At 41.9% G+C, this 25,078-nt stretch overlaps 1 protein-coding gene across 19 annotated transcripts; it reads left to right on the top strand.

The window, feature by feature from the left end:
- Nucleotides 1-954: 954 nt before the first annotated feature.
- DHS (deoxyhypusine synthase) lies at nucleotides 955-23,409 on the top strand. Of its 19 annotated transcripts, none has more exons than XR_015975765.2 (10): nucleotides 955-1,086; nucleotides 1,536-1,769; nucleotides 1,951-2,118; nucleotides 3,073-3,291; nucleotides 4,611-4,697; nucleotides 18,477-18,582; nucleotides 18,652-18,887; nucleotides 22,151-22,262; nucleotides 22,468-22,572; nucleotides 22,735-23,409. XR_015975765.2 is itself a non-coding variant. In XM_017846273.5 (9 exons), the coding sequence occupies exons 2-8, from the start codon at nucleotides 1,551-1,553 to the stop codon at nucleotides 22,552-22,554; spliced, it is 1,122 nt and encodes a 373-aa protein (XP_017701762.4). In that variant the 5' UTR covers nucleotides 955-1,086; nucleotides 1,539-1,550; the 3' UTR covers nucleotides 22,555-22,572; nucleotides 22,732-23,409. The 19 variants fall into 19 exon arrangements, 14 of the variants coding, with proteins under 14 accessions (XP_017701762.4, XP_088572890.2, XP_008809891.4 ...); XR_015975766.2 differs by having other exon boundaries at nucleotides 955-1,122; nucleotides 22,732-23,409; XR_015975767.2 differs by having other exon boundaries at nucleotides 955-1,122; nucleotides 22,735-23,092.
- Nucleotides 23,410-25,078: the final 1,669 nt, after the last annotated feature.

Genomic DNA, 25,078 nt, shown 5'->3' with positions numbered 1-25,078 from the left:
GTGACCTAAAATAACACCAAAAATTAATTAAATGAATAAGAAAAAAAAGTTAAGGCCTAGAAGCAAAGTGAGTCCACCACATATGCATATTTGCTCAGCTTGATGAACCTCTTGCTTGCGACCGCATGGTCAACCAAGCCTAGCACATATACATATTTACATATGTGGTAAAAAATCCAAAGATTCAACTAGAATCTACGAGATGAAGAATTAAGAAATATAACTGCATTTGCATTTAGTCTCTTATTAACAAGGGGCTGGGCATTTAAATAATAAGTTATAATTAATAATTTTTCCAACCAAAAAATATGAAACAGTTAGAAAAAATTTTGAATATAAAAATCATCTAACAGTAGTTCCCTACCAAATAGTCAAATATAGATCACATTTTTTATTTTAGGAATTGAGGTAACAAAAATTACAATATACAAAAATAAGTACCTAATTACGCCATGTAACATTTGGCCATGATTCTAGTCATTACATGCATTGTTTTTTTGAAGAGGAAAAGGAGCATGGAATAAAATGTTGGAAAAATATAACTTGTTTCATAGTGAATGGCTGAGGTATTATTTACATATATATCATTAGTTGAAGAAGGGTAGAAAAGTAATAATCAATAATTCATAAGAGTACATATGTAAACAGATTATTTACGAGGTATACTCGCAATTTCACATATGTATAAGGGTATGCATAATTTTTTTAAAGAATATATAAAATTAATAAATCTGTGAGAATTTATAAAAATGTACATGCGAGAAAAATTTTATTTTAAAAAGTTGACCTCACCGGTCCGGGCAGGCCCATAAGCCAAGTTCACTTCAGAAGCCGCTCCATTTTAAAGAACTGCGAGAACCGCCGGTTTAGCGTCTCTTTCCAACCGGCCTGGGTTCATGCGAACCGGCCAGTTTTCGAACGACGATAAATTCAGGTGGGGAATTAGGGCTTAGTGGATCGATTCTCTCTCCTTCCTTACGCGACCCCTTCCTCTCTTTCTCCTCTCACTCTACGCGGACCGCGGCCGGCGAGCGGGCGGCGGGCGGCGGGCGACGGGCGGCGTACGGTTGACGGAGGGCGCCCTAGGTACGTCTCTCTCTCTTCCCCTCCTTCCATCTGCAGGTTTCTCTTTTCTTCTCTCTCTGCTTCATTCTCATCTATTTCATTTTTAAAGTTTTGTCCGTGAGAAACAGAATCTGCTATCCGATGTGTTTCATTGTTTCTTTCTAAGGAGAAGAAAAAGAAAAATCTCATCTTTACGATTCTTTGTTCATCCATCAATCGTTTCTTTAATATCTTGTTTTGCGCTATCAATTGTTTACTAACATAACATTCTCCTGAAGAGAGGAACAAAACAAACAGCAGAAACGCCTGAAAACAGCTTAAAAAGTCTTTTTTTATTCATATTTGTAGTGTTGCTCTAGTTTCTGTACATAATTAATTAATAACTAAATGTTTGTTGCATCGTCATGTTGTCCCGGTTCGATGAACGGTCGGGTTTAAGACATTGATTTTTTTTTTGGGAACATCGAAAGAAGAAGATTCTGGCAATGGGAGACGCCACCGGAGAAGGAGATCGTGAAACTCTCGAAGCTGTACGGTCAGTGGTGTTCAAGCCGTCCGAGACCCTAGACGAGAAGAGATTCCCGAGGATCAGCGGCTATGATTTCAACCGTGGGGTGGACCTCATGGGCCTCCTGCATTCCATGGCCACCACTGGATTCCAAGCATCCAACCTTGGAGATGCCATTGATGTTGTCAATCAAATGGTGATCTTGCTCGCTCTTTATTTTTTTCCCCTTTTTTGATTTCCAACTATTTATAGTTTTCTTAAGTTTTTAGCTTAATTTCCAAGGCAATCTGTGAAGCTGATATTCAGCATAACAACCATTTTTAAAATTCTTTTATTTATCAGTTATTTTTTATTTTCTATTTGTGTCCTAATTGAAGTTAGATTGGAGGCTTTCCCATGAGGAGCCAAGAGAAGATTGTGATACAGAGGAGCTCAATCCTGCCTTTAGACAAACTGTCAAGTGTAAAATTTTTCTGGGATTTACTTCAAACCTCATATCTTCTGGTATCCGGGAGACTATCCGGTTCCTTGTAGAGCATCAAATGGTGAGTGTTTAAATTGTTGGAGGACTACATTCTCCTTTTCCATCTTTAGAAAATCTTTTTTTCATTCTTTCCAAATTGCGTTGCATGCACCATCATGTGTTATTGTTGTGGTGATATTATGTGAACTGATGTAACCTTTTAACAATCTCTGCGGCTTTTGCCATGGGTACAGAAATAATGTGTGTAACCATTGATTCATGACATAATTCTCTTTGTCAAATGACTTTATCAAGGTATACTTTTTGTAAGGTTTGGTGCACAATAATTAGAGCCTAGTTATCATTACAAGTTTGAAACAAATCAGTTGAATAAACTAAAATAATAGCATGGCCTGATATCCAGGTATGTTTTTGCTACCCTAAAACTGCTGTTGTCTCCCTATGTGTGGGTATGGTTGGCAGAAAAGGTTCTGGAATAGAACAAAACAGAATACTTGCAGCTAGTCTCCATTATGTGAACACCCATAGGGAAAAAAAGGTAAATTAGTCCTTGTCTTTAGTTGCCCATATAACAAGATATTGAAAGAAAGGAAAAAGTTTTGGCGGAAAAATGCCACATAATAGGTGGCAGAAAGATGATACATGGAGAAAAGTGTCGGATAAAAATTCACTAGTCGCTCAATTTCAAGTCAGCTTTGCATGTCATGTGTATCAGCTTTCTGCTTATGTAACTCCACAGCCTGCAAATTGGGGCTCTAGTGATTTACATTGGTAATGCATCTAATGCCCGTGCCTATGTTCTTGGTGAATTACAGTCTGAGATGTGTGGAATCCCTCATAAAGGACTTATTTCATAATATAAATAGTAAAATATCCTTATTTAGTCCATCGTACGGTCAGCACTTCTTTTGATTAAAAATTTCTACCAGTCCACTTTTTAGTTGTCTTGGTGCATGTATTGCAGATTATGTCATAGAATGAAGGATGTTATTAATATCATTATGGGCATGTGTAGGTAGATGTTTTGGTTACGACAGCTGGTGGTATAGAAGAGGACCTTATCAAATGCCTTGCACCAACATATAAAGGTGATTTTTCTTTGCCTGGTGCTCATCTGCGCTCAAAGGGATTAAATCGAATTGGGAATTTGTTGGTGCCTAATGACAACTACTGCAAATTTGAGGACTGGATCATGCCAATTTTTGATCAGATGTTGCTGGAACAGTCTACAGAGGTAAAAATTTGGTATCACTTTTAACAGAGTTCTGAGTTATGTTTTTTCAGGTATTTTCACACTGCATGGTACGGAATCTTATGTGGTTCTCTAGTCAAAATATTAACGGTATCATTTCCCTAGTTTGTATGATTTGCGTTATATAATAGCTGAAAGACAAAGCATGATTTTCTTCATTCTAATTTCATTTAAATGTTGGTAAAAGTCACATCCAATCATGATTGTCATTAAGTTTCTGTCCTGACGAGGCTGCATCTTGGACACATTAACTTGCCATCTTCTACATTGCATGCTATGTGCCATTCCCGTTATATTGTTAATATGCTAGTTATGGTTGATGGCTGTTATTACTTATAACTGTTTTAGAACGCCTCCATTGTAAACATTCAAATCTGAAAAATGTTAGCTGATACATGTGCATTATGACTATTACAATGCCTAAACATAATAACTGCCAGTTTTAAGATATTCACTGTTTTGAAAATTTAATGAAAACTTTTGTGTTAGGATTTTTTGAAAGAATTGCAGTTTTAATCTGTATTGTGCCATTTTAACTCTTATAATGGTTCTTATAGGGCAGGGATGGAATAGCACAAAATCATTTCTTTGATCTTTCTCATGGAGCAGACCATAATATTCCTAGGGCATGGCTGCAAAGCCATGATATTGTTATTTAGCATGACATAAGAGCTGAAAAAGATGTAATCTACTCATGCTGCAAATTAAGTGGAATCTAGGACTGCTCACAACAGGTTTTGGCTAGATGGGTGTGATCCACATCTGAGCAGCTGCAACTATTACATGTTTGATCCACATTAACATGTTGCTATGCTTAATAATAACCTGTTTGCAAAACCTTAGTATGTAGTGCTTGTTGAGGACTATTACGAAGTTGCTCCACATATTTACTTGAGTTTCCTCCATGTAAAGAGAAATTATCCTTGTGAAAGACCAAGGAATCATTTGCTCTATTTTTAGATTCATTTTTTTTATTTTCAGTCTGGATCAATGCACCTGTCAGGTTGGTACTGAATCCTGTACATATTCCATTCTAGGGTGATCTTTCTTCCATTTCTAATGTAAGTAGCTATCAATTTATATATTTTACTTTTAATTTCACTATAAATAGCAATATTATTATGTCAGATAGAAACTACAATACTTACGTCATTAACAATCATGATCCAGCATCTAAGTGATGACCATTAGTTATATGTTGCCAAAGTAAAAAATTTCTACTCCAAACAATTATGTTTTGCTGTAACATTCTTACTAGTCTTTGCATTGACATGTTCCAATTTCATGGCTTATTTTAACAGAATGTAATTTGGACACCATCAAAAGTGATTGCCCGCCTTGGCAAAGAAATAAATGACGCTAGTTCATACCTCTACTGGGCACATAAGGTAAATATTAATTAGTAGTCATTATCTTACTTTTTGTTGTTTTCACTCTCTTGCAGGACCTTTAAGTGATGCTTGCTATGAATTACCTAATGTGCTAGACCAATAGTTGTTTTCTAGGACTTAGCCTGCAAAGCTTTCATTGTTTCACTGAATTTGTTTGAGTCTAGTCGAAAGTAGTCTTACTTTGCAAGATCTGCAAATCATTTGTTCTTTTAACTTGTATCAATTCTATTTGATGTCTATAGAGATGAGATAATGATATTTCTTATATACTGCCTCTTGTCTATGAGAAATTTTTGTAATACAACTTAGTTTAAATCTATCTAGATCCAACATGCTTTAGGACAAGGTTTCTAAGTAGAGAAAGAGTGGGTATAAATTGTGTATGATCTATCAGAATATCCTACTCAGCGTTATACATCTTGCAAATGTTAAAGCATAAGTAAGTTTGATGCTGGGGAGGTGTTGAACTTGGGCCTACAAACTCGAAGGAGGAAGGTAGAGAGTTGTATAAGGAAGACAGAGTAGGTTATGGAAAAGAAAAAAAATGAAAAAATATGTTGGCACAACCGATTATGGTGAGGTAGAAATCTCACTATGGCACATATGACACAAGGAAGACAGTAGTTGGAAGAGGAGCAAGGGTGGATTACTCTTTTCCAAGGCCAAAAACACCATCTTGTCCGGTCATTCCAAAGATAGCTCTCATACGTTAACTCGCAAACTCTAGGAATCCACCAAAAGGGGAGAGAGAGAGAATAAAGAGAAGGCAAGGGAAGAATGGTTTTCTTAGTAGAATCTCCATTAATCAATAACTCAAATATCTCCATGATGATTATAAGAGAAGCCCTAATGGAGGTATTTATAAGTGGCACAAGGGCACTCTGTGCTTCAACTTTCCAATACGGGATTCCAAATCCTATTATAATTCAAAGAACCCTAACTATTAACTTCCCTAATAACATCAAAAGTTATCAAAAAGAAAGTTCACAAAAATCAAAGGTATTCAAGATATATCCTTCATCAAGCCAATCCCAAGCCTTGGGTGGGTCAAAAGTTATCAATGAAAGCACCATTGTTGGATTAGGAACAAAGTCCCATCTCAATATTAGCACCATTGTTGGACCCGCGGGGCGTGCGGTCCCAAACCCCACGCCAAGGTTCAGTTGAGGGAATTGTTGTTGATTGCGGAACCGTCTTTAGGGCGGGTAACACGCTATCCCTTGCTGCCTTTGGAACCTTGCCTATGCTACTCTAGTGATGGTGCTCGACCAAGGAGAAGAATCAAGATGTGGGGAAGAAAAGATGACGATTCTATTCCAAATGACAACAAAAATGAGAAATCTAGCAAGATCGGAAAGGAATCATGCTAGCTTAATACAATCTAAGGGGAGTTGATTTACCCCACCCTAGCCCAAGCCTTGCGGCCGAAAAACCCACCTAAGTGACCTAATGGATAACCCTTTACAATGTAGAAAAATGATCTAATGGAATTATCCATGGAAAGGCCCTAATGGCTCCTTTATATAGGCCGAATAAGCTTATTGGTGGAAACAATTTGAAATTCAAATGATCTTCCTAATAAGCTGCAAGGGGATCCAAACTAAGTCAGATCCCTTGCGGCCATATGCTGAATTTGCTGGGCTCTTGGATGCCCGGGATGCGTTGCTTGGTTGGCCGGGGCGCGTCCCGTGCGGGGGCTGCCATGTGTCTGCGGAGTCTTGATTTGGTATTCTTTGTGGCTGGCTGGATTGAGCTCCCGAGCTGGCTGGGATGCGGATCCTGGTTGGCTGGGACGCAGGCCTTGATTGGTCGGGACGCGGGTCTTGGTTGGCCGGGACATGGATCCAATTGCCTCTCCTTCCGCGGATTGATGACATATCTTCTTGTGCTCCTTTGATCTTGCGGTCTGTTGCATCTTGACTGCCCATGCTTCTGCTCACCTAGACTCTATGGAAGAGTCCGTGGACTCCATGGATTTTGCACGCGTTCCTTCCTTCTTTGACCCCTTGTGCTTGGATGCTGGCCATGTGGCTCGGCCTGCTGTCTTTGGCCGAGCGCGACCTTTGGGTGCCTTTCCATTCTTGCTATTGCGCGTGGATGTATAACACTTGTCTCGGCCTGCTGGCCGAATGCTTCCTTTGGGGATCTTTCCATGTTTGCTCCCTTGCTTGTGCGCGGATGCTTGACACTTGGCCGTTGACCGAGTCCATTGTTTGGCTGGCCGCGGCTTGCTTTGTTTGGCATGTGGGCGCGCTTGTGCTTGCTGATGCGTGTCCTTTTGGATTGCACTCGGTTGGCTATGACCCAATGTGCTTGGGCTCGGCCTGATGTTGCTTGCTTTAGCTTGGCTCAGCTCGTGCGCATGCTTTTGAATCGATTGACTTGATTGTGCTTGGCCGGGTGCAATGTTGGCCGAGCTCTGTGCTTGCCGTGCCATGCCTTGTGCTCGGTGTCTCCTTTGTGCGTGCGCGCTCAGGTGCGCACGTATGGGCTGGTGCCCCTTGTCGTCGCCCACGACCATGCTCACTCTTGGCACGCGCGCAACAGGTTCTTGCACATGTGCCGGGTGCTGGCGAGGTGTGGGATGGCGGCCTGGCAGTGCACCGGCCCCTTTTGTCCGTGGCGAGGTTCGGGCGCGCCATACGGGCGTGGGTGCGGAGCGCCATGCGTGCACTGGTGCATTGGGTCGGCCTGGCGCTTGGGCGTTGGCCGACCCGGATGCTGGGGCACGCGGAGGGCCGCGCGCGGTTGGGCGGGCGCGTGGAGGGCCGCGCAGTCGGCCGCGCGCAGAGGGCTGCGCTGTTGCGGACCCTAAACGGCCGATGCGCAAACGAGCCCCGCCAAGTCGTTTGGGATGGGACTCATAGTGTTGGCTTCCATGGGCTCGACTTATGTGATGCTACCATCGGAGGTTGCATCAGTATCTTCCTCGGCCTCATCCTCACTACTAGTGATATGGAGAATATAGGATTGGCCGGGCTTGCATTTGTGGCCTTTCTCCCACTTTGCGCCGCACTTGAAACATAGGATTAGCCGGGCTTGCATTTGTGGCCTTCCTCTCGGTTGAGCTTTTTAACTTCTTGGGGCTGCGGTTTGCAAGTGCTTGCGGCTGCATGTGGTGGCCTCGGTTGCAAGGTTTTGGTGTCCTTGCTGTTGGAGACTTCCTTGGCTGGTCGTCGGTTGAAATAGCTGCTTTGGTCAAGGATCTCCGCCATCCTCATCGCATTTTGAAGGTGCGTAGGCTGCTTGAGTTTAAGTTCCTTGGAAAGCCAAGATTTGAGCCCATCGATGAAGGTGCCTAGCAAAGCTTCTTCGGACCATCCATCCACCATGGTTTGGAGTTGGCGGAAGTCGTTGATGTAGCTCTGCACCTTGCCTTTTTGCTTCAGTTTGGCCAATTGGCCGTGGTGATTAACAACTGGTGACGGCCCCCATTGAGTCATAAATTCTTGTACAAAAGCCGTCCATCCCAATCGATTCCCCTCTTTCTCATACAAATTCCTTAGCCATCTCACCATTTGCTTGCTCTCCCTTCTAAATGATAACTAGCTAAGGTAACTCTTTCCTCCGGTGGGATCTCATAGACATGGAAGTATTGCTCAACTTTGTCGAGCCATTCATATGGATCTCCACCTTCGAAAGTTGGAAAATCTATCTTGGGTCTTCAGATCCCTTTTTCTTGGAGACCCGAAACCCTCACTTCTTCAAAATCAACCCGATCTCTCTTTCTCCTTTCTTCTTGATCTCTTCGGCCAGGAGGCCTCCGAGGTAGAGGGTTCCTTCCGGGTTCACTCTCTTCTTCATAATAACCCCTAGGCCGATCCTACTCTGGGATGCCATCGGCCCATCTCTCTACTACTACATCACCACTTTCTACTCTTCCTCCTCTTCTTGTTTCTCTCATATTTTTTCTCAATCCATCACTTGCATCACTCTCCCTCTCTACAAATCTCCTTTCCAATCTCTCAATATTGGCGTTGCTTTCTCTTCTCATGTTGGCCAAAGTGTTCATAACATTCTCCAACACTCGGCCGAGTTGGTCATTACTACTCTCCAAGACTTTGTCCCACCTTTCTTTTAAAAGAGAACAATACACTACTCAATCAACGTCAATATCCCATGTATGGGTTGTACAAGAAAGTGAATACAAGATAAAAATATCTCTCAATCCAAAGAGGTCTTGCCGATCTATTTGTTCCCAAAAATGCTGTAGTTGGGGAAGGCGCACAAGGTACTACCAGTAGCCTTCCTTTATGCGTCTCTTAATATACCCTACAGCGGATCAGTTGAGTCAAATAGCATTGGGTACTACTAGTAGCCTTCCCGTTGTGCTATCCCTAGTTTGAACAAAATAGGATCAAGAGGACTCTTTCCCCTTAAAAAGAAAGACTCTCACAATACATCAAGATTATAAATATCCCCAATACAATCAGATCTTACCAATAAATACAAGAAAAAATTCAGGTATGATTTTAAACTTCAGATCTTATATGAATATGCAAAGAGAATGTAAATCTAAAAGATAAGTGTGTTACCTCTTGAGATCGCCCTTCCGTGGGCTTGAATTTAGTCGATTGCCTGACGATCTCTCTTAATGAAAACACTAGTGTTGGACCCGTGAGGCGTGCGATCGCAAATCCCGCACTAAGGTTCAGTCGCAGGAGTTGTTGTTGATTGCGGGATCGTCTTTAGGGCAGATAACATGCTATCTCTTGCTGCCTTTGGAACGTTGCCTGTGCTACTCCAATGATGGTGCTCGGCCAAGGAGAAGAATCAAAATATGGGGCTGAAAGATGAGGATTCTATTCCAATAGACAATGAAAAAGTGAAATCTAGCAAGATCGGGAAGGGATCATGCTAGCCTAATACAATCTAAGGGGAGTTGATTTATCCCACCCTAGCCCAAGCCTTGCGGCCGAAAAATCCACCTAAGGAACCTAAGGGATAACCCTTTACAATGCAGAAAAATGATCTAATGGAATTTTCCTTGGAAGGGCCATAATGGCTCCTTTATATAGGCCTAATGTCCATGTGCTGAATAGGCTTATTGGCAAAAACAATTTGAAATTTAAATGATCTTCATAATCAGCCCTCCGCGGGTTGCTGCAATGCTTGGCCGAGCCTTGGCCAAGCATTGCAGCAGCCGACCCGACCCTACACAGGCCCTCCACAACGCCCACACGAGGTTCGGGGTCACCACAAGCATCAGCCCAAGAGGGCGGCGTGTTCGGCCAAAGGCCGCGTGCAACACCTCTTGACCACAGCCACTCGGCCTGCTCGCGATGCTTGCTAAAGCGCCCGCGCGCCAAGCCCTCAACCGCGAGGACTTCGGCCCTCGCACCAGTAGCAACGCGCGGCCAACCGCGAGCCCTCACGGTTGCAGCCACGCGCGGACCTCCGCGCGCGCGCCCGCCCAGCAGCGCACGGCCCTCTGCGCGCACCAGCATCCGGGCCGGCCAACACCTAAGCGCCAGGCTGACCCGAGGCACCACGCACTAGCGCGCGCATGGCGATCCGCGCTTGTGCCCGAACCTCGCCATGGCTAGAAGGGGCCGGTGCACTGCCAAGCTGCCATCCCACGCCTCGCCAGCACCCAGCACACTCACAACGACCTGTTGCGCGCGAGCCAAGAGTGAGCATGGTCGTGGGCGACGACAAGGGGCACCAGCCCATGCGCGCACACTGAGCACCCGTGCACAGAGGAGAGACCGAGCACAAGGCATGGCACGACAAGCACAGAGCTCGGCCAACATTGCGCTCGGCCAAGCACAATCAAGCCAATCGGTTCAGAAGCATGCCCATGGGCTGAGACAAACCAAAGCAAGCAGCATCAGGCCGAGCCCGTGCATATTGGGTCATAGCCAACTGAGCGCAATCCAAGGGGACACGCATCAACAAGCACAAGGGCGCCCACATGCCAAACAAAGCAAGCCGCGGCCAGCCAAAAAATGGACTCGGTCAACGGCCAAGTGTCAAGCATCCGCGCACGGGCAAGGGAGCAAATATGGAAAGATCCCTAAAGGAAACACTCGGCCAGCAGGCCGAGACAAGTGTCGTGCATTCGCGCGCAAGAGCAAGAATGGAAAGGCCCCTAAAGGCAGCGCTCGGCCAAAGACAGCAGGCCGAGCCACATGGCAAGCATCCAAGCACAAGGAAGGGGTCAAAGAAGGAAGGAACGCGTGCAAAATCCATAGAGTCCGCGAACTCTTCCATAGAGACTAGGTGAGCAGAAGCATGAGCGGTCAAGATGCAACAGGCTGCAGGATCAAAGGAGCATAAGAAGACATGTCATCAATCCGCGGGAGGAGAGGCAGCTGGATCCGCATCTTGACCAACCAAGACCCGCGTCCCGGCCAACCGGGATCCGTGTCCTAGCCAACCCGGGAGCTCAATCCAGCTAGCCATACAAGATACCAAATCAAGACTTCGCGGACACATGGCAGCACCCGCATGGGACACGCGCCCTAGCCAACCGGGCAACGCATCCCGGGCGTCCAAGAGCCCAGCGATTTCAGCACATGGCTATAAGGGATCTGACTTAGTTTGGATCCCCTTGCGGCTGATTAAGAATAGCATTTGAATTTCCAATTGTTCCCGCCAATAAGCTTATTCAACACATGGGCATTCGGCCCATATAAAGGAGCCATTAGGGCCTTTCCAAGGAGAATTCCATTAGATCATTTTTTCTGCATTGTAAAGGGTTATTCCTTAGGTCCCTTAGATGGGTTTTTCGGCCGCAAGGCTTGGGCTAGGGTGGGGTAAATCAACTCCCCTTAGATTGTATCAGGCTAGCATGATCCCTTTCCGATCTTGCTAGCTTTTTCTTTTTCGTTGTCTATTGGAATAGAATCATCATCTTTTAGCCTCATAATTTGATTCTTCTCTTTAGCCGAGCACCATCATTAGAGTAGCATAGGCAATGTTCCAAAGGTAGCAAGAGATAGTGCATTACCCGCCCTAAAGACGGTTTCGCAATCAACAACAACTCCCTCGACTGAACCTTGGCGCGGGGTTTGGGACCGCAGTCACCGCACGCCCCGCGGGTCCAACACTGGTGCTTTTATTGGGAGAGATCGTCGGACAATCGACTAAGTTCAAGCCCACGAAATGGCGATCTCGAGAGGTAACACACTTATCTTTCAGATATATTCATATGAGATCTGAAGTTTAAAATCAGATCTGAATTTTTTCTTGTATTTATGGGTGAGATCTGATTGTATTGGGGATATTTATAGTCTTGATGTATTGTGAGTCTTTCTTTGTAAGAGAAAAGAGTTCTCTTGATTCTATTTTGTTCAAATTAGAGATAACACAACGGAGAGGCTATTGGTAGTACCCAGTGCTATTTAACCCAACTGATCTGCTGTATGGTATATTAGGGGCCGCATAAAAAGAGTCTATTGGTAGTACGTTGTGTGCCTTCCCCAACTACAACGTTTCAGGGAACAAATAGATCATCAAGACCTCTTTGGGTTGAGAGATATTTTTATCTTGTATGTACCTTCTTGTACAACCCATACGTGGGATATTGACGTTGATTGAGTGGTGTAATCTTCTCTTTAAAAGAAAAGGAGGGTCGGTTCATTCCTTGGGTGACGACCACAGGAGGATTGGGTTATTGTTGGGACTGATTTTATTGATTAGATTTGGAGTCAGGAGGTGACTCAAACAACAAACAAAGGCTTGTTGAAGGCTTGTAGAGTAGTAATGCCCAACTTGGCTGAGTGTTGGAGAATGTTATGAATACTGTGCCGACATGAGAAGAGAAAGTAACGCCAATATTGAGAGATTAGAAAGGAGATTTGTGGAGAGGGAGAGTGATGCGGGTGATGGATTGAGAAAAAACACGAGAGAAACAAGAAGAAGAGGAATAGTAGAAAGTGGTGATGTAGTAGTAGAGAGATGGGCCGATGGCATCCCAGAGGAGGATCGGCCTAGGGGTTATTATGAAGAGGAGAGTGAACCCGGAAGGAACCCTCTACCTTAGAGACCTCCTGGCCGAAGAGATTAAGAGGAAAGGAGAAGGAGAGATCGGGTTGATTTTGAAGAAGAAGTGAGGGTTTCGGGTCTCCAAGAAAAAGGGATCTGAAGACCCAAGATAGATTTTCCAATTTTCGAAGGTGGAGATCCATATGAATGGCTCGACAAAGTTGAGCAATACTTCCATGTCTATGAGATCCCACGGGAGGAAAGAGTTACCTTAGCTAGTTATCATTTAGAAGGGAGAGCAAGTAAATGGTGAGATGGCTAAGGAATTTGTATGAGAAAGAGGGGAATCAATTGGGATGGACGGCCTTTGTACAAGAATTTATGACTTAATGGGAGCCGTCACCAGTTGTTAATCACCACGGCCAATTGGCCAAATTGAAGCAAGAAGGCAAGGTGCAGAGCTACATCGACGACTTCCGCCAACTCCAAACCATGGTGGATGGATGGACTGAAGAAGCTTTGCTAGGCACCTTCATCGACAGGCTCAAAACTTGGCTTGCCAAGGAACTTAAACTCAAGCAGCCCACACGCCTTCAAGATGCGATGAGGATGGCAGAGATCCTTGACGAAAGCGGCTATTTCAACCGACGACCAGCCAAGGAAGTCTCCAACAGCAAGGACACCAAAACCTTGCAACTGAGGCCACCACATGCAGCCGCAAGCACTTCCAAAACTCAGCCCCAAGAAGTAAGAAAATTATCTCGTGAAGAACTCCAAAAATACTTTAATAAGGGTCTATGTTACAAGTGCGGCGCCAAGTGGGAGAAGGGCCACCAATGCAACCGTGACCAAGCCTTTGTGATAGAGCTCGAAGGTGAAGAAGAAACCAATGAAGGTATTGAAAATTCAGATGGGAATCAAACTGAAAATGACCCATCCGACGAGGATACCGGACGTGCCTTTATGATCCATGAATGCAGCCACTCGAGCTCTACTGAAGATCCAAGTGTTGAAGCCGACACCACAGCAGAAATTTCTGCAACCGCAGAAATTCCAGCAGCTGCCCAAAATTCTGCAAGTCCTACTGCAGCCAACCACTTCAAGGTAACACCCCAAATCATGGCTGCTGAACAAACACTTGCAGAAATTCCAGCAAGCAAGGAAGAGGACAAAGGTGCGGCTGCAACTCCAAAAGACAACAGCAGCAAATCAGCACCTTTAGAGGATGTTCAAACGTTCCTATTTGAGGGCAGCAACAAAAGACATGAGGCTGGAACAATTTGCAGCAAAGCAGATGATGCTGCAACCAAACCAGCAGCAGCATGCCATGATGAAGCCAAGCAACACGGAATGGCTAATGCAGGAAGCCCGAATCTGGAGGTAGAAGATCATGTCGGTGCGACCCTTACTGGCAACAAGTTACAGATTTGTGACCATGATCGAAGAGGTCTGATCTTCTACATTCGGTATGTTCATGTGCTTATTATTTATAACTTCAACAGAGACATGTTTGGGCACTTCCACAGCAGTCAAGTGGGTGGACATCCTAAAGGGTTTCGCATCCGGGCAAAGCACTCTTCCTATTGGGGAAGATTGAAGATGTGGCAGAACGATGTACCGAAGGCATCAACCGCACGAGAGGACTGTGACAAGTTGGCTCCAAGGTATTCAAGATATATTCTTGAGGGCAAGGATGTTCTGCAAGAGAGGGGGAATTTTGCGAACCCCGCTCCGCCGTGCCAAATTTCAGCCGGCACAAGCGAGGCCAACCTCACTCAAGGCCAATACTCGGGCCAACTCTATTGCTTGGAGGCTTGGCCGAGCCTTGGCCAAGCATTGCAGCAGCTGGCTTGACCCCGCACTGCCCCCCCACAATGCCCACACGAGGTTCGAGGTCACCACAAGCATTAGCCCAAGAGGACGGCGCTTGGCCAAAGGCCGTGCGTAGCACCTCTTGACCGCAGCCACTCGGCTTGCGCGCGACGCTTGCTTGGCAAGCGCCACGCGCCAGGCCCTCAACCGTGCGGACTTCGGCCTTGCACTAACAGCAACAGGCGGCCAACCGCGTGTCCACTCCATAGCAACGCGCGGCCAATATCCACTCCGCAGCAACGCGCGGCCAACCACGCACCCGCATGGCCACAGCCATGCGCGGGCCTCCACGCGCCCAGCCCGCGTGCCTATTCAGCCCCTATAATTAACTAACATCAAACTTTCCTAACTGAGATAGAAAATAACTAATCATCAAAAAATAGTTGACCTATGTATGGGACCTGCGACACGAGCGGCTTGGATTTGCGTCCAGTTCAACCCATGCTCACTAGGTCATTCATAGATGTTCTGGCATCAAAGTTCCTCAGCTTAAGTCATTAGCAGATGTCCTTGACTTTTTGACTCTTGTTTTTATAGTTTTCATGGAAGTTGATAAAATTAGCAATACATGTTATTGACTTTGTGATTTATGAATATTGACCTATGTGAAAGAGGTTATAACTAAAATATATGATTGTCATGAATTTGTTAGATGATGAGTGTAGCTTGATAAAAAGAATTTGTAAATATGAGGATTGATATGTATATTTTGTGTCTGCTTATATAATACTAGAATCCAGTGCTTGCATGTATCTCTCTCTGAAGGATGTCAAAAGAGGGAAGAGATATCGATACATTCTTTTCTCCTTAAACTTGCAGTCCTTTTTAGATGTGCAGTATTGGAAATTTATTTCAAAAGTCCAACATATGCTGGACGCTCGAAGGCATTGAGAAAGCCCGCAAGTCTAACAAGTGTGCTGGACTTGGGGCTTTCCCTTTGTATAAGTTGAGATTTTCTCCTTGGACTTATAGTCCTTTTCAAGTACGCTGTATTGGAAATTTGTTTCAAAAGTCCAGCATGTGCTGGACACCCAAAGGCATTGGAAAGCTTGCGAGTCTAATGCACATGCTGGACTTGGGGCTTTCCCATTTTATAAGTTGAGCTACATACATATCTATTTACGTACGTATATATGTATGTATGTGCATACATACATATGCGTCAAAGTATGTATGTATTTGTGCATGTAGGTATGATGCTTTGATGAGGAAGATATAGGGAGTTCGCCCTCACACTGAGGAGACACGGGTTAAATGCAATTATATAGTTGACCTATGGAGACACCAAAGCAACGTAGTATGACGCAACAGTGACAGTTGGATCGGCAAGAACTCTGGTTTCTCATTCTTTGGAAATAGATTGACAAGCAAGCCAAAGCCTTGGATACCCATTTCATCCTGCAGCAGCCCAAACCATATACATTATGCAAATGATGTATACAACCAAAGTGGTACCATAATTACAAAACAGAGAAAAATAAGAAAATATATTGTATGTGTGCAAACTCTAACATTGAGTTTAAGATCTAAGGCAGCATAAAGAAGATATTTAAGAAGATGTTGGTGGATTTGTGAGATTGATATTTCAAGTGAGGGCAAAGAATAAGTGAACTTGAGGATTTTGATAGAAGAAAGCTAATGTTAAACTATTGTAGCTATATACCATGATTTGTGAAAATGAAACGCTCATAGATGGCTTAAAGCTTGTTTGGTTGATTTTAAGGTTAGAAGGTTGCAAACTAGTAAGACTATATGTAGTCTATGTTGATATGTGCTGTATGTTAGGCTGAAGATGAGAAATAAATCAAGAAATTAGCTATAATGAGAATGAGGAAAGTGGAGATGATATCACTTTGATGCTATTTAAGATGATTCAAGTGTGGGAACGCGGAGATTAAGAAAAACAAAAAAGATTTTTTTTTTTTCTATTCAAATGAGGATGCCACATGAAGAACTGCAAGAAGAGAGTTCTTTTGCGAACCAGCAGTCAATAAATAATAGTAAAAATACAACAAAAATCTTGTCAGCTAGTATATCATCACTAGGAGTAGAAGCAGGTTTTTTGTCTTGGGGGTTTTGGGGGACTGTGGCACCTATTACTTAATGCATAACTTTTGTATGTGAATCTAGGTTTACCTATTATTTTCTTTCTAGTTGTTCACTCCTTGCCGTTATCTCAGTGTCTAAGTTAAAGCTTATGTTTTTCCCCCACTAATCTCACAATTATCTTTTGTGAAAGCGGGTAGGAAGATATGTAATATATGACTACATTACAAAGATTTGGTGAGAGAGTGGGCATCACTATTTGTGTGTTCAGTAGCTTCACAACTCACAACTCACAAGTATATCACACAATGTTTTATGCATATTAAAATGGTAACCATGGGATGTTAACTTAAGCCTTTTGAATTTCGTTTGATGAGGCAGCCCAAAAATACTATTAAGACACATGCAAAGTGCGCACATCCACAATAGGAAACATAATTAAAAATCTTAAATCATGTTCAAACTTTCACATGAAGAATAGTTTACCTATATTCAAAAGAATAAACTATTAATTCTTAATCCCTTCCAATCTTGTAACATGCCTCTCCTTCCTCATATCAGGTTTTTCAGCAAAATCTCAACATACTTTTAGTTTGTGTAAATAATAAATCTTTGACGTTTGGATGTCTAGGTTAAATTAGATATTCAACTCAACAATATAAGCATTATTTGGGAAAAATAAATTTCATTAAAAGAACAGTGTATTTTATTAGCTAGAGGGAATCTTGTTTTTATTGAAAATTTATTGAAAATTAAAACAACAGGGAGATCATATATGTGTGCAATTTTGCTATTATTGTTGATAAAACAACTAATCTTTAATGATGTTATAAACCACCACCAGGAAGTGAATAGAACATGAAACCAAGCAGTGGGAGGAGAGTGAGATCTTGAACCATGTGCTTGTTGAAAAATGAGCCAGTTCCATCCAAAGGGTGGGAGTAAGAAGCCCACAGAGAGAGATGGACAGAAAATCATGGTACTTGTGATGGATCTTGAGGAAAATAAACCATGAAGCCATAGATGACTGGATTCCTGTAGCATTGAGGAAATTCGGGCATGAGAGATGTTATGAGAGAGATATGAGGTACCATGAGGAGAAGGGGGTGGGGGTGTTGGGAGGAGGGAGGGAGTGAGAGAGATGCTTTAGAATTATAGGAATTGGTGGGGCAGTTTGACACCATAGTTTTGGAAGTAAAGAGGTAATGCATGAAAGTGATTCAAACTCATAAAAGTGGATATAAGGTTCACTTATTTTGAACATAGAACAGGAAGGCAGTTGGGAATTAGGGGGTCACAAATAGCAGAGGAGGGGTAGAAATTTTTTTTCCTGGAGTCAAGGGGGCACGTGCACCCTGTCTTTACCCCTAAGTATTTCCAAGTACCAGGGAGTGGTCTGTCTTCAAATGACAACAAAAAAAAAAAAGACCACGCTTTACAGGGGACTGAAAAATAAGGATATGCGTCTATATTGAAGAAAAGGTTGCTAAAGGATGTTAGATAAGCAATCACGTTCTGATGTCTTATACACCCATCTTCATAACTGAAATTTCAAAATGATGTCTAATTTAACCCTTCCTATTAAAAGGATTTTGTTTCAATTCCCTCCAAAGCACCTCCTTCAATACCATCTTATTTTCAATCTATTTTTTTTGCCAAACTATTAATATTTCATGCCATACTTTCCCAGGAATTAGCAGTCTGTTGTGGTATCATATGGTCTGACTTGATTGTAAAGTTTGTATTTTAATTTTCTACTCCAAAAGATGCGGCCAATCAAAGTGCAGAAGCACGGACATATGATTTTGTCACTGTTTCACTTAAGCACCAGGATGATCTTTGCCTCCTTTTTCTTTATCATAGTTGCCAAATTGCATGCTGAATGGCTAGTGAGTTTAAACAATTACTGACTCATGAGCACTTGTCTAGAATGGTATTCCTGTCTTCTGCCCGGCATTAACTGATGGATCATTGGGGGACATGTTGTATTGCCATTCAGTCCAGAAACCAGGTTTACTTATTGATATCGTGCAAGGTAAAAGAATTTCTTCAGTTTCCAAGCTGATCAATTTTCATTTTCAACCATGCTCATTTCATCATGCAGATATATGTGCAATGAATGGAGAAGCTGTTCATGCAAGCCCTAGAAAGACTGGGATCATTGTTCTTGGTGGGGGGCTCCCAAAGCACCATATATGTAACGCCAACATGTTACGCAATGGTGCAGATTATGCTGTTTACATCAACACAGCACAGGAGTTTGATGGGAGTGATTCTGGAGCACGGCCTGATGAGGCAGTTTCATGGGGAAAAATAAAAGGTTCTGCAAAAACTATTAAAGTATGTTCTTTATCTGCTTCATCCTTTCCATTCTTTCCTCTCCTACTGTTTCTTTTTTAGTATCACAGAACTTTGTTTTAATATGATTTGCCCCCTACTTCCGTAGATTTGTACCTTGACTTGTTTAATGATCTGCTAGTTTACCAATCTGCAAGATTTGTATGGGTTAATTGTCATGATATATTAGCAACTATTTGTTTTACTTTTGATCAACAGTAGGAAAGACATTGAACATCTTATTGGGGGTTTACTTTGAACAGGGCATTCTCACAATGGGACTAATAAAGGTTATGACAGAGTAAACTGACACATCAGTTTAGCAGATTGAAAATTTAACAGACAGTTGCTGAGTAAAGGAAAATGTAGTTGAAGATCATATTACAACCACTGCAACTAGCTGAAGCAACCAATGTTCGCTAGATTGGTATTTGGTGTCGTGCCGGTGTCTACCGCTTCAGTATGGTACCAGTATGTGTTTTACCGATCGAGGCATACTAGAAGGGGGGAGAGAGAGGGAGAATGGAGAGGGGGAGGAGAGGGAGGGGGGAGAGAGAGGAAGTAAGGGATGGGTGTACCTCCAATATCATCGTCATTGTCGGCAGCATGGTGAGAGGGAAGAGAGAGAGAGAGCGATGGTGGTCCATGGTCGTCATTGGTGATGGCGGCGGTGATGGAATCCTAGCCCTAGCAAGGAAATCGCTAAAGAGGAGAGGAGTCACAATGTGTGAGACGCAAGGAGGATTGGGAGAGAGGGGGCCGCAAGAGGCAAGAGAGGAGAGGAGGTTAGGGGGAGTGGGAGAAAGGGGAGAGGCAAGGAGGATCGAGCGAGTAGGTAGAGAATCAAGGACTCGAGCGAGGGGAGGAGATTATAAAGTCTTGAACTATTCAATTCGACTTGGAACAGCTTGAAAACTTAGCAGAACCGAATAGTCAGCCCGGTTTAAGCCAGTTTTAACCTAGGACCAAATTGAATGGCTGAACCATCCCAATTCCTGGCTAATCTAGTTTAACTTTGAATTGCCCATTTTGGGATGGCTCGAGAGACCCTGGTCTTGACAGAGGAAAAAGATGTTCTAAATGGGTACTAGGATGAAATATTAGGTAGGCCGATAGAAGAAGAATTTGAAACTTACTCTTGAAGGAACTAATTTTTCTGGGATTCGATGATTGGATCTTTAGTGCGAGAATATCCAAGAGTAATGGACCATTAAAATGAAATGAAATTGCTCATTTAGAATACTATGCATCTCTGATTGGATATACGCACCTCTTTACCCTGTGACTCATAAGATTTATTAGAGAGCTTGTACCACCGAAAAAAGGCTCCGACCTTTGACCACTCAGCCACGTAGAGGTTACCCTATCAACCCCTATCTCCGAGGCAGGCCAGGAAAGCCTGCTTCGCTCAAAATGCATTCATAAACTTCCTATGAAATTTTGTGGATTATAGCTCAGCAAAAGACATTTCATAATTTGTGCACTTTGGTGTAATAATGAAGGACAAAATAAAAATTTTAAAATGCAATGCATGGGGCCACATATGTGGCCGCATGCATTGTTGGCCCTTGATGGCACTGCTTGCCCTATATGCGGTCAGGCTGCAAACGGGCTGGAAAATGGTTCACTTGGCACCGGACAGAATTGCAGATGTACATGCAGCAAGTTTAGAATTGTACAACTGCAACTTTGGCATACCATTTTTTTTTTGAGAGGGAGAGATTAGCAGGGGCTAATCCTCACCTTTCTACCCTTTATGCATCCATCCATCGAAGGCTGTAATATAATCCCTGCCCCCGTGCCTAAGCGGACATAAATATCATTGTGAATTGCATATTTAGCCCTTTTAGCATTATGTGACCACATGTGTGTCCCTCTTGTGTAGGCCATGCGAATGGGGCAAGTTTATGTAGATGATTAGGTTAGAGATAGGTTCCGGAATGACAACCAACTCGTTTTGCCTCATCAGCCATGCCACATGGCTCTTCTATAATTTGGTTCAACTATCATATTCCTTCCTTCTTTCCTCATCAAGGAGCCAGCCACTTGCTGGAGTTTGGGATATAAATTTATGATGCCTTTTTCCTTTTGAGATAAATTATAACTCAGTTTTCTGAGATTAGGAATGAAGTAGTGGCTTTTCCTTTAGTCATTCAACACTCATCTTTCCCTTCCCTTTCCCTTCCCCGTATTCCTTGTTTGTCATCTTATTTTGCTGTACTTTTGCTTTATTTGCACTGTTTTGCTAGAAATCTCAATCTCACTTATTTCATATGCACTAGCTCTTTGCTTAAGTTTATTGTTGTCTAGCAGCAAATACAGTATACTTGATCATTAATCTCAAGATTCATGCCTAATATTTTATCCTCAGAAAAAAGATCCATGCTTAATATTTTTGATTTTGTCCGTCTTGTGATGCGGAACGCCTTCTCTCTATTACAGCAGTGCTGGGGAACCTGAAAGAGTTGTATTCTAATACTTCAGATTGTGATAGTCAGACTCAGCATCATTACGTGTAGAGATTTATGGGCGGCACCTAGAAATCTCCTGAGAGCTATAAAAATATCCATTCAAAAGCCCTCCTAGCCCTTTCTTGAGCAGCCTAACCCTAGAATTTTAGAATCATATGGCAAGAAAATGTCATCATTTTTGTCATTATATAGTCTTAATAGCTTGATGGAACGATAGTGTTTGAACTATCTGGGCAGGACTAGTCAACATCAAGACTCATGCTTATACTTGACAGCCAGTCCAGTACCATTTTTTCTCGACATATTAGGGGACTGGAAGATTACATATTGTGGATGAATTTGAGATAAACTAATAAGAAGATTGGATCTAGAAGAGGATGAAGGAGAATTAAGATTTAAATGAAGAGCAATAAAAAAAGGTCATAAGTAGTGATGGAGCAGAGAGGAATATGAGATCCTGAGTAAAGGTTTCGAACTGTTATAATATAAAGACAACAGACAGCAAGATATGCACAGATAGTTTGAGTTTCAATAATATATGTCATAACAGGAAGGCATCAAATGGAAAACAGCTAGGAATCCTTAGATAGTTCAAGCGCAAGCAGTAATATTTTACCAGAAAGCATTTAAATTTCACATCAAGTTCTCTAACTATGATTTACCATCATATATATTTTTTGAGAAATCATTTTTCCATTATTCTGGCTCAAGGAACGTTTGAAACAATTCTTATCCAGTGCCTGTAATAAGTTAACAATTGCAAATTGAACCTTGTGAAACTGAACAATTTTTCAGCAAAGCAAATAGAAAAGAAATGAAGACACTGATTCTCAAGGCGTATGTTTGCATTACAAAGTAAACTCAGGACCACCTTCATTGCCAGTTGAGTTGATGGAGTCTTGCTAAGGTAATAATGGAGTTGGAGAAAGATACGAAACAAGAGACTTAAGGGTCTTGCTTAACTTGCAAGATATATGTGGTTTCTTTTACATAGAAAATTTGAAAAGATCATGCTGTCAGTCGGTTTCTGCTATTCTGCAAAGTTGCTAAATTTGATTCCTTTGGTTTGATCTTATTCTGGCAATTCTCAATGTCATGCTGAAACCAAACAGGTTCATTGTGATGCAACAATTGCTTTTCCTTTGCTGGTGGCTGCAACATTTGCGCGAAGGTTGCAGGAAGGGACTAGCACCATTTAACCTTGGAGCCCATGCAAGGTTGTTGTTGTTTGGATATAGGATTGTGGCTTCATTTGCTTATGATCCTCACTGTTGTATTCTTGTGTTTCTAAATCTTGATCAGTATTCAGCTCACAAGTTCGAACAAACAATTCTTCATTTGCTTATTTTTTGTTTCCATGGTTTTTCTTTCAACAGCAGAGTCATGTAGTATCAGTCAATTTTCGCTCCCCAACCAGTATTGCCCTTTTCTTCCCTTGTTCCTTTCCATGTTGGTGGAATCACTTTCTCTACAAAAACATGAAGTTAAATGAACTGCAACTAGACGAATCAAGCTGGAATATACCGAGGTTCTCACCCATCCACACTTCAAGGTCCTCCCGGGAAAGGTAAATCTGAAAACTTGTTCATTATTGGTAAGATCCAATATGCCACTCCATGGATGATTTGGATAGGCATCACATCATTTTGTATCTGAACATGCTCAAGCATGAAAACCAAATAATTAGCCTGTAATTTATTCTCTTTGATTGGGCAATGCAACGTATATTTAGTAGCATTTCTATGTGCAATAACTTGATCTTTTCAACTGATGAGACTAATGCCACTTGTGCAACGAGTTGGTACTCTTTATGTCTTCAGAAATTGTCATGCGTCTGAATCGGGGTGGGCCGGAGGGCACTGTTTCCATAGCAAAATAGCTGACAAGGAAATCTCGTGAACCCCCATTTCATAGTTTGTCATTCAAATACTCGGAATGCAAGGAGGTTCCGTAGCACTAGCTACCTTATTAGAATTGTAATCTATGTTTCAATACTCAAATTTTCTTTTGAGATGGAATAAAATTTAGTTGGCGTAGACAACTTCATAATAGAAGGTTGACAACAGCTCTATGGACCGTCCTATCTCTCTGGATGCATATTAACACCCCAGTTTGCCCAAATATTTCTCTACCTTCCATTCTTATATATATACATATAATGATTTTTTTTAATTTTTATCCTCTATCATCTCTCTTAATTTAATTTTACCTGACACCATACCCTCTCTTCCAATTCTTTCCGACAATGGTAATGACGTTTTAGAAAGGAAGTGCCATCAGCTTCGCGGGACTTACGGTTTAAATGGCTGGCCAGATTAGGCTTCCTCCCCGCCTCTCCTGCGTTCCCCTTCGGTAAGTTCATTAGTGTGGTAATTAGAAGACAGCATCATGGTACCATTAATCAAGGAAGCAGGTATTGATGATTAGTAGAAAATCTTGATCAAACCAAGACAGCTGATTTTTTTTTCCTCTTATAATTCTGTTTTCCTATTTTTCCCATTTTCCGAATCTCATATATTTTATTTATTATGTATTTTTAACGTTTAGGAATTTTTATTTTGTATGATTTTTTTCACACATTCAATTTTATATAACTATTTATACATTTAAATACTTCAGCTTGTATTTTTCCTTTATGTTAATTAAATTAAATTTTATTTTTCTTATTTAAAATTTTCATTGTAACTTTGTTTTTGATTCTTGTGCTCTAATTTATGTTTTTATTTTATTTTTTTATGTTTTTACCACTTTAATTTATAAATTTCATTTCTTTTTATGCTTTAAACAATTATATCTTTATTATTTTAATTTAATTGTTCATTGCACTATGGATATGGATTTTGTAAAGTTGTCTTTTAGTTATTTTTTGTTTTTCTCACAAAGCAGTAAGCAATTCAAATTTATTCTATTTTCTGTTTTATATTTATGGTGACTTGATACACAGGTGCGGACTCTTCAAAACACACAATTTCGATTAGATATTTTAGGCCTTTTAAATCATGTCAAATGGCCTACAATTTTATTTTTTCAACCACTAACATTGTATTTGTTGTTGGGTGTAGATAGTTTTCTTTCCATCTTATATGTATTATAACTCCCTCCTTAATTATATATCATGATATATATATATATATATATATATATATATATATATATATATATATATATATATATATATATATATATATATATATTACCATATATGTCGCCTCCGCATGCCCATGGCCAATGCTCCATGGTGCACACCTAACAAGCATTTTGAGTTAGGATCCTTGTGGAGTTCGAGATTGGACTGGATGTTGGGTCCTGCTTTTTTTTTTTTTTTTAACATCGGCGGCTCACATCAGACGGGTGTGGATATAGTTAACAAAATTAAAAAACAAAATGCTGCGCAAAGTATAGACACAGCCCCGTGGTTTAGCCAGGAGAAACTTCTAGAGTGATGAGCCGTGAAGAAAGCAACTCAGTTTGCAGCACCGTTCTTCTTCCGATATACGTGCGTAGTTTGGTAAGAGTCGGCCTCTTTGAGTGCTCTAAGCTCAAAGCTTACCTTTGTTCAAAGTTGTAGCAAAACAGGTCACAGTGGAAATAGGGGGTTAGACATGGATCTAAACTTGAGCAACATGTCGAAACCTATGGAAACTGCCGGAATAAGGCAGAAACCTGGTACCAAAATTTCCCAATGATGGGAATGTACAAACAACGAGAGATGAAATAGGCTAA

The sequence above is a fragment of the Phoenix dactylifera genome, chromosome 2 (genome assembly GCF_051530095.1).
Source record: "Phoenix dactylifera cultivar Ajwa chromosome 2, Ajwa_hap1_PhDact_Kaust_v1.1, whole genome shotgun sequence".
In the NCBI taxonomy this organism is placed as follows: domain Eukaryota; kingdom Viridiplantae; phylum Streptophyta; class Magnoliopsida; order Arecales; family Arecaceae; genus Phoenix; species Phoenix dactylifera.
This window is presented reverse-complemented; position numbering and strand designations above follow the sequence as displayed.

What these genes read in the sequence shown, in the direction of transcription:
- DHS (XM_088716763.2), top strand. Translation starts at nt 1,551, where the DNA reads ATGGGAGACGCCACCGGAGAAGGAGATCGTGAAACTCTCGAAGCTGTA. An exon ending in TCCTTGTAGAGCATCAAATG is followed by an intron (nt 2,119 to 3,072) that starts GTGAGTGTTTAA and finishes GGGCATGTGTAG; the next exon opens with GTAGATGTTTTGGTTACGAC. An exon ending in ACCTCTACTGGGCACATAAG is followed by an intron (nt 4,698 to 18,476) that starts GTAAATATTAAT and finishes GCACTTGTCTAG; the next exon opens with AATGGTATTCCTGTCTTCTG.